Source organism: Drosophila suzukii (assembly GCF_043229965.1).
Source record: "Drosophila suzukii chromosome 2 unlocalized genomic scaffold, CBGP_Dsuzu_IsoJpt1.0 scf_2c, whole genome shotgun sequence".
NCBI lineage: Eukaryota > Metazoa > Arthropoda > Insecta > Diptera > Drosophilidae > Drosophila > Drosophila suzukii.
In genome coordinates, this window is record NW_027255896.1 from 18,684,955 (window position 1) to 18,701,465 (window position 16,511).

Below are 16,511 nucleotides of genomic sequence, written 5' to 3' on the forward strand. Positions count from 1 at the left end.
TCTCCCCTTGAACTTTCGGATTCTTGGGGTAGTATCGCTGCTTTATTGGTTTGTCGTCTTTTATCGTGATCTGATGCTCTGCCATGTTTGACGCTCCCTTCATGCTGCTGAAACTCGCTAGCTCTGCCTACAGGAATTTCGTCGGGTCGTCATCTTCGCTTGCCCGTTGTACGACTGCCACCGATAGCTTCTCCTCGAGCCATCCCTTGTGACGATTCCTGGCCGGTATTATCACTTCGTGTCCAGCGCACTTAATCTTGGTACCGACTTGTGTTAAAAAGTTCCATCCCAACACCAATGAATCCACTACCCCTGGTAGTATCAGCAGGCTCATGCTCAGTCGCTTGTTCCCGAACGCGATTTCCACCTCCAGCTGCTCATCGATTCCGCCACATCTTCCGTCTGCCAACCTAACTTGCCGTCGTATCTTCGAAATCTTTCCGAGGGCAGCCAGGTCGTCCGCCAGCTCTTTGCTTATAAAGCTTGCTGTTGCCCCGGTGTCGATTGTGGCCTTTTATGTGCCCTCACCAATCGTCACCGCTGCGGACAACTGCTGCTCCTCCTCGATCAGCTTTCCTGTTAGTTTGGAGAGGTAGCATCTTGCGACCCCCGCTCGCCTCTCTGCGGCTGAGATCGCTGGGCTTTTTCCGCCTGCTGGCAGCATTCGACGCTCCTGACGCCTACTCTCCCGCACACCCAGCAGAACAACAGGCCTTGGTGCCGACATCCCCGCGCCCAGTGTCCATGACCGCCGCACTTTCGGCAGGCCTCCTGGGGGTCTGTGAAGTGTGCCGTTTCACGAGGCCTTTGTGTTGTACTTGGTGGCCTCCAAACATTGTTTGCTGGCTGCATCTGCTGCCGCTGTGGTGGTGTCCATTGGCATCCGCGTGGTGCTCCTGTTGCCTGCTGCCGTGGTACTCGGTTAGGTGACGACCATTGGTCGTTTCCCCGTGTCTCCTGGATTCCTGTCTCTACGCATCTTCTGCATGTTACCTGCGCTGGCGATGCCGACTTGGTCTTCGAGAATTTGTTTTCCTGCGCAAACGCTTCCCGCTCCTTTTCGAGTTCTTCATACTCGTCTGCTGATATCATCAGCGTGTCCAGGTCCGACACTTTGTATGCCCTTAGGAAGATCCTTAGACTGGGGGTGCGGTTTTCCTTGATGATCCTTAGGGTCTCTTTAGTGGAATAATTAAGTGGCCTCACCATCGTCTGCATGTCGATCATGTAGTCTTTGAACGACTCGCTGAAGCCCTGCTTCCGTTGCCTGACCTGATACGCCAGCCTGGTGAAGAAGTCTCTCGGTAGAAAGTATGTGTGGAAACTATCTATGAACTCCGCCCATGTTTTCCATTGTTTGTTGTTGGCGATAAACCACTTCAGAGCCCTTCCCTTCAGCAATTCAGGCTTCGCTCGGGGAATCATGTCTAACTCCAAGCCGTATGTGTTGGCGGACCATTCCACCTGTTCCAGGAACTCGAACGGTTTTTCCGACCATTCGCGGATTTGTTTAGCGATCCTTGCATAGTCTGACTGACTGGGTCTCGAGATTAGCGCTGTTATTTTCCTGTCTTGGCTTGATTCCCTCGTGTTTGCCTCCTTTTGTAGATTGTCAACGCTCAGGCTTGCCACTAAGTTGTCCCCTTCGTCGTTTGTTAACGTGATGCTGGGGCCGGCTTTGTCGTGGTATGTGGCTTCCAAATCGGCCCAGATGTCAACGAGTTGTGGGTCAATATCCGTTTCTGAGTAATACTCGGATAATGCTTTTCTCATGTCCTCTAATCTGCCGTCCAGGGTGACATTAAGCCTCTGTGCGACATTGGCGAAGTCCTCCTTTTTAAGCCGGTAGATCCACTTCTTCCCCATTGTGTTTAAATTGCTTTCACTGCTGGGACAATCACGTTGGGCGCCAGATGTAACGAACTGATTTTTGTGGTCTGCTCGCTACGAGACTCGTGCGGCTAGCTCAGTATATTGTGTTTGTCCCACCAAATTTATATTAACTTGACCGCCCAGTAGCTCAGTGAGAAAGCACAGAACTCACGGGTTCGTATTGGGTTTATTGCGGCTATATTATTACAAATGGTAGCTTGGTTGGCCTTGACTCGTCGCTTGTGACCTTCGGTACTTCCGACGGTCCTGATTTACTCGACGACCTCTCGCCTTGATGACTCGGTGCTCCAGTCCTGTAGCTCCCTGAAGATTCTCGCAGCTCCCTGAAGACGCTCGCTCGCTGCTCGCTCCTCACGCGTGACTTGGTGACTGCGGGTAACGACTCGGACTCGCGAGGGGGATCAGCCGTACGGGCTTAGGGAAGCGTCACCGTTCTCAGACTAGGGTGCATAGAAGCTGCGCTCTCCAGGATCGTTCCTTTCGACACACCGCCGCCTGTCCCTTACTCTGTCCCGGATGGTCCCACTGGGGTTTTCGCTCAGCCCGCGCGGACAGTCGAGGCGGAACGCCAGGAAGCTGCCTCGCGCTTTACTTCGCTTCCACGCCTAGTGTAATCGAACGTTCCACCCTTGCCTCACCCTTTTGCTTTTGGTCCGGGACGTTTCCGCGTGGCTTTTGGTACTCGGAGTTCGGGCACGCCGCTCCGGGACCTCGCAAGTCGAATCCGTAGGGCTCTCCAGGACAATTCCACTCGAGACCGTACCGATCGACCGCTCTCCCTTCTGGCTTCTTATATTTGGGGTTGGGGCACGCCGCTCCGGGACAATTCCACTCGAGACCGTACCGATCGACCGCTCTCCCTTCTGGCTTGTTATACTCTCTCCAGGCGTATCGCCAGGACTTTGTGGATAAGGTTAATCGACCGCCTTGACCTAGCCGTGTGATGCCCTTTGGACCTCAGCTACCTGCGTCTCAATTCAGAGATTCCTGGTATCCCAATCCCGAACGTCTCGACGTAGCAATTTTGCTCCTTATGGGCTCGACTTGCTGTTGCTCCCTTGTAGATTATCTGGCTGTTTGATTGTTCACTTTGGTATCTAAGTGATCTTGACGGTTTGACTCCTTGTGATCGACTGATCCAGCTGCCAGCGCTCTGCGGCCTTATATAGGGCCTTCGGGAACCGTTATTTCCCTAGTGCGCATGGCCCGCTGAATCTCTCCACTCCGGGACCAAGTCCGTGCCTCCTGGTTGACCCACTTGTCTTCCACGTACCATCGAAGCTCCGCCCACTGCTGTCGTGCCGCTGATTCCCGTGATACTGGTGGCACGCCTGTGTGCCGCTCCACTGCCAAGATGTGGCACTTCCTCTCCCGGTCCAAAGTTCACGGGAGAGTCCAAAGTCCGGTGGAGTCCCGTTAACCGCTTTTGCACACGGCACTCTTGCCTTGTCTGCGAGGTCTCAAAAACTCTCTCGCTCTCCACCCTCGGTCTCCAAACTCTCTCGTTCTCCATCCAAGTCTCCAAACTCTCCTCGCCGCGCCGTTACTACGCGAATTCGCCGCGTATCTAGTAAACGGCCGGCCATCTGCTGCTGCTTCTATTTGTGGGGAGTTATTCAACTCCTCACAGTGTTTTACAAGACGGGAATCAATATGGTTCTTAGCTTCATTTATCAGACCTTGAAGAGTTTCAACCTGAGGTACCTTTTCTTTAAGGGTAAATGCCAAAAAACGTTTCACACTACGTACAAAACGCTCCTATGCTCCACCAGCAGCAAGATTGCCTGGCGTATTAAATACCCAGTCAATACCACAGTGACCACTCTCTATTGCAATCGCATTCACCAACGTAATCCGTTGCTCTTTGTCGACACCGACGGAGTTCGTACCTTTGTGGTACTCCTCTTTGGCAACAAAAGTTCTTGAGACACATAATGGCTGCATCCGACGACAAATTCATAGACAATTCGAGGTGTCGTCGTCATAGAAGTGAATAACGCTACCCACCTTTTTTCATGTCGCCGCTAATAGCTACCAAGAGGGGACCAAGATAATCCAACCCTGTATACGTAAAGGGTCTGTCCCATCAAGGGTGTATAAATTTTTTCATAACTGACAGTTGGTCTTAATGGTTTTAGCTAAACGGCAAATAATTCATGGAGTCCACATTTTGGTGTTTAATTGGTAGTTTCGTCATAGGCCCAACGCCAGTAGCCTTATCAATACGACCTGCTAATGGTTATTGGTTCCATAAATACAGACCCTTGGATCTGCCTGTAAATCCTTACCTCTTTTACTTTCTGTAGTTTGTCGTACCAAATCGTATCCAAACGTTGTGGAGGCTCTCGAGAATGACCTCATCCCACATTGTATTGAGGCGCCATAATTCTTGAATCAAGATTTTGGCTTTTATAACAAAAGGTTCTATAAATCCTAAGGGGTTACATATGGACATTATCATGGACAGAACTTGTCTCTTTGTTGGAGGCGATTTTGCTTCAGCTACGTTGTTTGGCACTCCTTTAAACCTTACGATGAAACAGAACTGGTCTGATCCGTGATCCCAATAAAGTCCAAATATTTTTCAGTGCTCGGCTCAGAGTCATTTAATTTTGTTGGCGACATCTCGATCTCTGGTGAGTTGTTCATCCATGCCAAAAGCTCCCTTAAGTTTGACACGAATCCGCGAAGTTCAAAATTTCCATTCTGATGAATTTGTTCAACCTTGTCAATTACTTTATGTGCTTCATCGATTGTGTCAAAGCTGTCTACATAATCATCGACGTAATGATGATCAACAATGGCTTTTACTGCTCTGCCATTGTCGTTTTTAAAGAACTCGACATAATGATTTTTTACATATTGGGCTGAACAGGGCAAACTGGCTGAACCGAATATCATCACATTCATCGCATAGACGTCTGGTTTTCTCGAGGTATCGCAATCTCTCCATAGAAACCGTTGATAGTCCTTACCCTCCTTTCGGATGAATACACGGTGAAACATTTCTTTTATATCCGCACAAGTTCCTATTTTGCGTTGACGAAACTTAAACAGTATAGACGGCAACGGGATTGGCTAATATGCATCTGGTCCTTTCGAAGGGCATGAGTTCAGTGACACTCCATTAATTTGGGCTGCGGCGTTGAATACTATTCTGAGTTTGTTTTTATTTAAATTATTTGCGGTGAATTGCAGCACATACCATTTTTGGCCTAAGACCATTTCAAGTTCTACCTTGCTTAATTTACGCGCATATCCTATCCTTTTCTTTCATATTCTTTAATTTTTTCTGAATACCACTTACGAAGAGATTCATTCTTGGACTTTTAACTTTCCGCTATTTTCCGTCCTGTCGTAACTATCTGGCATTTTAATATTATATGTTTCCCATAAAAGCCCAGTCTCATAGCCATTTTCGATTTTATTTGTCGTCTCCTTTAAGATATTTTCAGATCTTTGGTCACTATCTGATTTAATCGGTAGTTATAGTCTGACCCCAAACTGTTCAATGTTTATGAAGTTATGTATTATATTTTCAATGTCGCCCATTGAATTTTTACATGCTTCAACATGGCATACTACTCCGCTGTGTCTGTTATCGTTCGACCCGAACAATATCCATTCTAATTTTGTTCTATGAGCTGAGAAGTTTTCGTTTAGATTAATTATTTCCAAAGGTCTGACTAGATTATTATGTGGCATTCCTATTAATAGTTTTGGTGTAGCATTAGTATAGTTTTAAATAGGCAGATCCTTCAGGCTTGGAAAATTTTTACAAAGTGATGGCAAATTCAAATCTTGACATGGTAACATCAACCTCTTGACTGTTCTTACATATTTCATTTTATTAAATTTATTGAACTCTTTAATTACAATGTTCATCTGGTTTTCCTGATTAATGATGGTTGTTGAGGCTTTTGGACTTGGTACAGTTCTTACACGTTGTATTTAGCTGTATATTGATGTTCACTACCTATTTAGCATTTGTTCAGTACTTGTTTCGTAGTTGCTTACTAGATGTTTTAGCTGGCAAATAGCAGTTATTAGATGGTTACTATCTGTTTAGTAGCTGTTAGCTAGTTGTTTTAAGCTGGTCACCAGCTGTTTTGAGCTGTTATAGTTTTTTGTTAAGAATGATCAAAAATTCTTGTCCTCTAGATGACGTTCGATGTGAAGTAAAAACTTAGACTTTGAATTTGAACGCATGCAGGTCCACTTTCTATACTATACAGAGTTCACACATACACGTACCCATACACTGATTTTCAACCACCCAAATGTAAATTAACCATTTAAATATACCGATAACGAAAGAAAGTAGAAAAGCGAGGCACATTTATCCACAGTTGTATGTATCAAAGTCTTGAGCTCTATCGTAATTGTATTGTATTCTATGTCCCAAGTATTTCACAACGTCTCTAGGTGGCTGAAGATTTCCAAAACTATCAAAATAATGTATATTATTTTTATTTTTATTATATACAACTCAATGTGTACCACTTTATCGTGAATAATCTAGGTTTACTATACCACACTCAGTTTTTGGTGCTTCTGATTCATGATAGCTGTTGAGGTTTTTGGACTTGGTACAGTTGTTACACGTTGTATTTAGATATAATTTGATATTTACTACCTGCTTACTAGTTATTTAGCTGGTTAATAGCTGTTATGAGATGGTTACTATCGTTTAGAAGCTGTTAACTAGTTGTTTACTAGTTGTTAAAAGCTGGTCACCAGGTGTTATGAGCAGTTATAGCTTTTTGTTAAGAATGATAAAAAATTCTTGTCCTCTAGACGACGTTCGATGTGAAGTAAAAACTTATACTTCACACCGTCCACACATACACGTACCTGTACATTGATTTTCAATCCCCCAAATATAAATTAACTATTTAAAAATACCAGTTTTGTCTTTAAGTCTTTTACGAAAGAAAGTAGAAAAGCGAGGCACAGGTGTCCACAGTTGTAAGTATCAAAGTCTTGAACTCTATCGTAATTGTATTGTATTCTATGTCCCAAGTATTTCACAACTTCCCTTCTTTAGCCATTCTCGCATTGTTAATTGTTTTTGCAATTGCTGCACTACCACTTGCTAAACTACCAAGAGCGCTGAGGGCTGTCAAGATCGGCACGATTGGTAGAAAACCTCCAATTTTGGGTACATTAATTACACGAGGTACTTAAACATTTTTCTTAGAACCCATTGATTGATGAACTGATTTACGTGCAACTTTCATTGCACTCATAATGTCTAATGGTTTTTGTTTTTTTAATGTCTTAGTAGCGACATTAATAACAGTCGAAAGGTTTGTCTTCTTCATTTTAATCTTCATTATCTTTTTCCTCCCCTTCTTTTCAAATTACCAAATTTTTACTTGGCTCTCATTATACTTGTAACAAGGTATGCTTCTGCTTTTTCACCAAGACTGCTATCTGGTGCCTTGACACGCGACCAGGCCTTGTCAATTAATATGGAGTCTGCCCTATGTTGTTCACTCAATGCCTTGTTTTGAGAATATGCAATATCGTGCTCTTTGCAAGCTTCATCCAATGGGTTTATTTCTTGATCACCGCGTTCCAACCGTTTCTGTAACTTTGTACCCTGCCCTCAAAAATTATATCCCGGAATATGGGCTTTAATGGGTAATGTATTGATTACCTTATCGACAGGACCACCACCGTGTTTGCAATTAAAAATACGACTGATGCGACTATAAAAACGTTTCCCCATTTTATTGATGTTTAATCATCAAAGATTTTTTATTGAATGAGGTACATTAGATTAAAAGATGCGTTTAATAAGTCAAAAACAAAAAAAATTTAGTAAGAAATCTTAACGATGAAAAAGAGAAAAATCTACCGCCACGACATAGTGCTCTCTTACCGAACACAATAAGGGCTTTAATTGTTGGGCCTTCGAATTGTGGTAGAACGAATATTATGTTAAGTTTAATAGAGAGTCCCAATGGATTAAAATTCGAAAATGTTTATATACTTTAAAGGCATATGCAACAATTCTTTCCAATTTTCTTATACAGGAGTATCTTTTCATTAGTGATAGTATTAGGTGGCTCGGGTTCTCTGTTGAGGTAGTACTGATAATAATACTATCTGAATCATCTTCTATTGGCCAGTATTTTTCCGAATTGCCCAACCCTTGAGATCCGTTTCACCAAATTTCACGTTCTAGTAATTTTTCCGGTGTTACTCCCCTGTTACGTACGCCCTTCCCCCTTACAAGATTAACCCCGGCAAAACAAATGCCATAAGTTGAGGGGAGGGGCCCCTAATGACTAACCACACTCCGATTGATAAGGGCAAAGCAGCAAAAACAATTCGGCAACTCATGGGTGTCGCGTGGCCAGAACAACGACCACGATCGACCTGCTCGTAACCGTACTCCAGTAAGGTGGCCAAGTGCACCAGCCGGCCGTTGATTCCTAAAATAGGGGAAATAGAGAAACAGTATCCCTAGGTGGGAACACTTAGTTAACTCATCCAATATGGGGAGCTAGCGAAAGCTCTAGTCCGGTATAAAAGACCCCAGCCAAATAGAAAAGAGACAGAAACTGTTCTGATCTCTCCCTGACGGTGGTCTAGAAGTACAACTCCCATCAACACAGACCACGACTGGAAGAAGGCTGGTGTCCAGAAGGATGTCTTGACGTTTCCCTAGGATCAACTTCACCCAGGAGAAAGTCCCGATAACCGGTTCTGCGATCGACCACAATCTGGAGGAAGTCAACCTGCAAAAACCCGAAGGACGAAAAGAACTAGTGAACCAAGTGAATGGCCTAAGGACCCCAAGATGGGTAGCAAAACGTCTAAAGTGGCCGGCAGCACCACCAATGTGGTTAACACAGTAGAGATCGTTGACCACCAAGGTGATATTCAGGATGTCAACAAGACCATGAAGCTCATCGTTGGACTACTGCTGGTTATAGTGCTCCTTCAGGTTGTAAAGATCTACAAGCGCTCTGTTCAGAGACGCCGCGACCAACATCATGCCCTGGAGAAAGTGGTGACTCACATTGGAGCATAAGCCAAGCAGATACAGTGAAGTAAAGCAGCAAAAAGACAATAGAAACAATAAAATAATAATAAATAAATTGCACTCCAATATTATGAACAAAAAATGGATCGCCCAGAAACAATCACAAACAATTTGCCAGTACATGCATTTCTGAATGCAAGTGTAAACAGAACCCCCAATTACATACGCTGAACAAGAAATTGGAGCTGTACCGCATACGATGCATGCATACATACATATCTATACAGCGATAGTGTTATATTTTTTGTGTAACATAATTTTTGTGTTTTGTTTTTGTAAGCCTTCAAGTCTTGCACGTATACATGTATATAAACCAATTATAAAATCTCCCAAAGCCCAGGATCCGGAGCGTCGAGATCTCATCGCCCAGGATTAAAACGGATTTGTCGGAACACGGTTCCTTTTCTTATACATACATATATACATATATATCCGTGCGCCATGATTACATCAGAAGCTTTAGCAAAAACAATAGACACTGATCCACAATTTAACGTAAGAATTTTATACTTGTTATTAAAAGCGACCCTACCAATAACAGTGAATGAATTGGAATACTTATATATTGAGACCTTCCGTCTAGATTTTTCTCCACTTGCCCACTGTAATAAGACCGAAAAAGCTATCATTATCTCTACCGTTCCAACGGTCATTGTTCTCTCCCGTCTGGATAAGAATTTGTTTTTGGGCAATGTTAATACTTTCCTAGTTAAGACAAAGAATTAATCTGTAAGGGATACATGTAATAATATAAAATATCCACATATAATATTTAATTGTTTCATATATATAATCATTTAGATATACTTTTCTTTTTTATACCTTTTTTATACATAATAATCAAATGTTAATTTTTCAGCGGCGAGTATCAGCCTTGTAATTGTATGTACAATTGCAAGATCCCTCTGAGCGACGTTTGTAGTCGTGAATAGTCAGCATTTTGCTGGAGTGTGCACCTTCACAGGTGGTAAAGTCGATACTCTCCGCTAATACAATAATTGTCAATTAATTTAATCCCTATATAAATTAGCCAATATTATGTTATTCGATCCCGGCACACGCCGACATAAATATTATTTAATAAATTTATAATGTGAAAAAGAATTCAAAACCATGGTGTGCTAGAACTCTAACAAAGGGGGTGTGCTGAGGCAAGGAGTGGAGTAGGTCAAGAACAATGACATAACTTTCGACGGACAACCTTGACAATAGGGGATCGTATTGCGCGGCCCGCGACGATCCATTGGCACACGAATGTGTGAAGGGGAGGGAATATGGCCAAAACACAGCCCGATCGTATTGCGATCAAGCGACAGCTAAGCTTGTTGGGCAGTGTGGACTGATGACTGACGAACGTGATGACTAATATTATTTTCCAGGCACTTTCAACATTTATTCTCGTTATGTTTGAGAGGAGAGAGGCTTACCAAGATCCCACGACCCGAATACGACGTAGCTTATGCCGGCAAATGGTGCCTGAACATCGGACGCCTCTCCCTCGGCCCAAGTCCTTGTCAGGACCCGGGCACTAATATGCCCACGTAACACCCCTTAATGTTACGTCTGCTGGTTTGTCTTCCGATCGAACATGTCTCGCCTCGATCTCCTTATTTTTTCTTATTTCGTCAGTTCGCCGTCGACTTAATTTGTCTTTATTATTCCCATTTTTAATCCATGCAAGTGTAATTGTTGAATCACTCCAACCATATGCCATATTTCGTCAGTTCGCCGTCGACTTAATTTGTCTTTATTATTCCCATTTTTAATCCATGCAAGTGTAATTGTTGAATCACTCCAACCATATGCCTTAGTTTGACCTCCATTTGCTGTCCTAACTCTATCAACTAACTTTAGGAATGGTTTTTCGATTTTTCTTCGGATTAACTTTGCTTTTGCTAGCTATACTCATCGAAAAGGTTCCCACCTCAGCATATACAACAGGTGCGTATGCTTTATCGGACGCATCAGAGAATACTCGTAGTAAAAGAGTATACTAGACTCGTCGGAAAGTATGTAACAGGCAGAAGGAAACGTTTCCGACCCCATAAAGTATATATATTATTGATCAGGATCACTAGCCGAGTCGATCTAGCCATGTCCGTCGGTCCGTCTGTCCGTCTATCTGTCCGGATGAACGCTGACGCTCACTATAACGCCCACAAACCGCCCAATACTGTGGCTCCTACAGTTATTATGCTAGAATAAAAATTTTAACTGAAATGTATTGCCACGCCTACTTTAACGCCCACAAACCGCCCAAGCCTGTGACGCCCACAATTATCACGATAGATATACAATTTTAGCTGAAATGTATTGTTCTCGTCAACACCTATCGATTGATCCAAAAAAAAATTTGCCATGCCCACTCTAACGCCCATAACGCTTAAATCTGTCTACCGCCGGTAGGTGGCGCATTTTAATCTCGCTTTGCTGCTTGCATATCTCCACTTAGCTGAGTAACGGGTATCTGATAGTCGAGGTACTCGACTGTAGCGTTCTTCCTTGTTTTCATCCTGCAATTACCGAAAGTGCTCCCGTAAGTGATTTAGAATCACCATCGGCTAGATTGACTCCCGGGTGTGTGCTCAAGTTTTGTGCCCGAAAAATTTGCTTTTTTCATCATCTAAATTTACTTATATTTTAACATATAAATTTATTAAAAATGGCAGATATACAGATTTTAGTAAGGCCTTTCACTCTGTAAGCCACATTAACACTTCAAGTTATAATCACTTTATTAATGATCTTCCCTCTATCGAGTCATTCTCGTGTATTAATGTATGCTGATGGTGTTCAGCTGTATTGCTGGTCCTCCTTGTGGTTAGTAGAATCAATGTTGAACCCAGAAAATAGTCCAGAAATTTGGTCTCAGTGGCCAACGGCTACGGGAAGATCTTTTTTATTCAATTGTCAAATTATGAGTGACTTACAGCTAGCTATTCGCGGCTGCGCTGCCTGCAAACATTGGCAAAGTACATGCTCACAAATGTATTTGGCTGATAGCAGCGAGAGAAGTTGTATATGCATTCATTGTATGTTTTTGCACTCAGGCCATGGGAATATGCTGACACTAGCACTTCCCATAAGTTGGGCTCTGAGGCGCATTCATATTTCGCACGAGTTTTGCGGCCGCACGAGTTTTGCGGCCGGCACTTTTGTATTTGTTTAAGTACACTGTAACACAATGTTGGTGTCGGTACAGTGGGTACTCGATACAATGATACATACATATTACATCTCCCTCCTTTTGAAAAAAAACGTAATGTAATGAAGTTATTTTCTAAAGAATGTTTTTTTTTTTAATTTAAAACGTAATAAAATGAAATTATTTCTGGTAATGAAATTATCTTCTAGAACTTATATATATATTTTTATAAAAATTGTAGAAATTATTTTGTATCGTAAAGGAAATATATAAAATTGGAAAATTTTATTTTATTCAAAACAAAATGTTGTTCTAATCAGAAAATATTGATATCATGATTTTTTTTTTTAAATTAAATAATTCTATGAAGAGTATTTTCTTACTATACGTATATATAATATAAATGAACATTTTATTTTATAATAATATTTTGTTTGTTTAAGTGTTACTTTATTTTTCCGAATCGGAAAGTATTATTTATTTTATTTTCTTTTTATAGTTTGTATTGTATTTCCATTATAATTATGGTTCTTAATTTATGTATGGCCATACGTGATATATATATATAAAGAAATAAAAAGTAATTAAGAATTAAAAATTTTTTGTCTATCCTTATGTACTGTTTGTTTTTTATTTTTATTATTTGAAATTACTATGTTATCTTTTTCTTCTATACTTTCAACCTTATAAGGTCCAGTATATTTATGGTCTAACTTATGCCCTGTTTCATTTTTCAATAAAACCTGATCTCCTATTTTTAAATCAAAATCTAAAGTATTTTTGTCATAGCTAATTTTTTGTTTCTGTTTATGAAATTCTAACATTAATCTATCTCTCTTAAATGCTTGTTCTAGTCTAAACTTGGATTCTTTAGCGTAGTCATCTATATCATATAGTGGTTCTATTCTATCTATGCTATTAAAATGTTTTTGTAAATTCGAAGTTCTACCAAATTTTAACTCATATGGACAATAATCATGTGCCGTAGATGGTGTCGTGTTGAAGCAGTAAACAAAATATTTTAGCCATACATCCCAATTTGACTTATCAGTTGAGATGTATGTAAATTAAATTAGTCGTTAGTAGATGATTTAAAAAAATTTATTTTTTTATTTTTAAAACTCGGGTGATAAACCTTTATTCTTAAACCTCAATTAATACAAGACACTTTTTATAAACTGTGAGCCGATCGCGGTCTCGGATAAAATAGGACTGGCTCTTAATTCTAAAAAATGATCCAATGAACCTCGGCCAGAAGCTTTCCTTTTCTTAATCTTCCAGAACTTTAATTTTTGTTTAAAATAAAAGCTTATGCTGAAACTGTCGCATCTCGTTGTGAAATGAAATTATGCTGACCGATGCAATTTGATTGAAAATCGGAACGCAACATGTTCTGAACTTAGAACGCAATACTGTGGGCTTTGAACGGAAAAGTTTGGGCTTCGAACGGAAGCTTGTGTTTACTTTACGATTGGTTTATTTATCTTAACAGGACGGTCAAGCGCGGCCCTCGAAGTGAATGGCAAAGGCAAAGGCAGAATCTTAAACAAAGGCAAAGGCAATGTCGCTGAAGGCAAGGGTAACATAGCTGAGATTGAATTCAAAAATTTGTTTATAAATTCCATAAGTGGAACCGTTTCACGGGTTGGATAACTTGTACACTGGTCGGCATATATATTTTGTCATAGTATTCATTTGACTATCAGACTCTTGATCTAAGTACCGGTGCATTGTTCGAACTGAAAATTATGATAAAAGAGAAGAGCAAATCAATAACTGTTAATATGCAAAATATTTCGTCAATTGTGTTTTGTTTTTTCGTTCTGCTGATAAGAATGCCAGCAAGCAACGATTTTAGCAGTGGCATATATATTTTGTCATTGCGTGATTTAGTTGTTTCTAGGCAAGCTGAAAGTGTTGTTCAAGAATATTATTACAAGTTTTCATTAATATTGGATAAAGTCGATTTTTTAATATTTAAAATGGTTAAAAAATCTGAGCTGAGCGCCAAAATAAGATCGGAAATTGTGATCAAATATAACTTGGGTGTTTCTGTAATAAACATCGCTGAGGAATATAATTTGTCTCGTCAGACCATTTATTATCAAATCAATAAATATAAAAAATTTAATGATGTGATCAATGTTCACCGTAAAGGCAGAAATCGAAAGACTACAGCTCATGAAGACCGTCTTATCGTCCGTGCTTTTAAGAAGGACCCTTTAAAAACACCAAAGGCTGTGTCCTTAGAGTGGGATGAGACTGCATCCACTTCCATAAGTGAGAGAACAATACGCAGGCGTTTGATTGAAGCAGATATGAAAACATATATTGCAAAACCAATTCCTTTTATCACCCCTAAAAATAAACTAAAGCGTTTGGAGTTCGCGAAAAGATACATCACCAAGCCCGCTTCATTTTGGCGTAATGTCCTGTGGACAGATGAGAGTAGTTTTGAATTCCACGCATCTCAAAAGAAAGTTTTTGTAAGAATTAACAAGAATTACCGTAAAAAAAATGCTCCTGTGTGTCAAAGAGTAAGTCATGGGGGTGGAAGCGGAATGTTCTGGGGTTCAGTTTCATATAATGGTGTGGGAGACTTGGTTCCCATAGACGGATCCATGAATCAGAATTATGCATTTCCCTCCGGCGACAGATTAATAGGAAAAGAATTTATTCTCCAACAGGACAACGCTCCTTGCCATAAGGCTAGAATGATTACTAGGTTTTTAAGAGATGTCGGGGTGGAAACTCTCGATTGGCCGCCACAAAGTCCTGATTTAAACATTATTGAAAATGTGTGGTCGCTAATAAAGCGAGAAAGAAGCACTGATCTGACCAGGACAAAAGCAGAAACCGTCACTGAGGTTACAATGAATTGGAAAGAGGTTCCCTTAAAATACCTTCAAACCTTGGTCGATTCCGTTCCGAATCGCCTGCAAAAGGTCATAGACACCAAAGGAGGGTATATTTTTTATTAATTTCCAGTTTCAAATAAATTTATAAAACAAATTAGTTAATTAAGATGAAAAAAGAAATTTTGTCAAAATACTTATGCCACCCATGAAATGACTTAGTTTTTAGTTTTAATTCAATTAAAAATCTAAATGAATGTTAAAAATGAAAATTTGTTATATTTATAATTTAATACAATGTAACTAAATGAATTATGTACAATCCATACATTTTTTTATATTTAAAATAAAAAAAAATTTAAACAGAAACTGAGGCATCGCCATGACAAAATATATATGCCGACCAGTGTACGTATAAATTCAATAAAAGTTCTGTGGCTTCGTTCCACAGTTCCGACAGTCTGATGATGGTGTGCTGTCGATGTTATATGTTTAATATTTAAGTTTTTGCATAGGTGTTCGATTAAAGAATTTTTGTATTCTGTTCCCATGTCCGTAATGAACGTCTTCATTGGACCGTACTTTAGCACAATTTCTTCGAATATAGCCTTTGCAACTGTTTTTGCATTTTTATTTGGTACTGGAATGGCAACAAGGTATTTTGACAGATCAAATAATAATGTGACTGCATTTTCATTTCCTTGATCTGATTTCGGCAGTGGACCGATCGTATCCATAATTACCTTATCGAATACCATTTCTTGGGTTTCTGTAAGTGTTAAAGAAGTTTTAGTATGTATTTCTTCGAATATAGCCTTTGCTACTGTTTTTGCATTTTTATTTGGTACTGGAATGGTACTTAGCAGAACAACTAAGTTTTTTAAAAAATAAATTTTAAAAAAGGAGCGACAAAATTTATTCTTTCACGAATAATTTACGGATAAATAACGGCAAAATACCAGTTAAAATCATTTTCGAAAAATTCAAGTTTAAGGAGTTGTACTGCTAACTTGATATCAACTTAGCAGAACACATTATATTTAAAAAAAAATTAAGCGGCATTTATTTCTTTCACGACTAATTTACGGATAATTAACGGCAAATTGTCAATAGGAAAAAAGTTTGGATATCAAAAATTGTTTTGCTAATGCTAATGCTTTCGTATTTTTGTGTATTTATGGTACATAGTAGGGTACTAAAGATATTTTGTTGACTGAATTGCCGCGGACACTGTAACATTTGACGAAAAGTAAAATAGTACAAAAGCGAAACATTTACATATGTTGTTTATTTTTTTTGCAAATGGTAAGTATTTCATTTTTAATTGTAATTACTTGATGTTTGTCTAATTCTAATATATTTACTTCTTGGAAACTGTAACGTGCTTTTCGGTGGCTGACTACACAGACTGCACTACACAAAGTCAAATGGCTGGCCATAGTGCCGAATTGGGCAAGTTGGCGTCCACCACTTCGCTGGGAAGCTTCTATCCAGGACAGAAGAAGGATTTCGTGGCGCTGATGCAAAGCTACAGGAGGCATCCGAGTACAGCGTGATCGGT

The 16,511-nt window shown here is 40.3% G+C and overlaps 1 protein-coding gene across 1 annotated transcript; it reads right to left on the reverse strand.

Annotated features, from left to right (window-relative positions):
- Positions 1-4,422: 4,422 nt before the first annotated feature.
- Positions 4,423-4,899, reverse strand: LOC139354321 (uncharacterized). The gene has a single exon (XM_070998544.1). The coding sequence runs from the start codon at positions 4,897-4,899 to the stop codon at positions 4,423-4,425; it is 477 nt and encodes a 158-aa protein (XP_070854645.1).
- Positions 4,900-16,511: the final 11,612 nt, after the last annotated feature.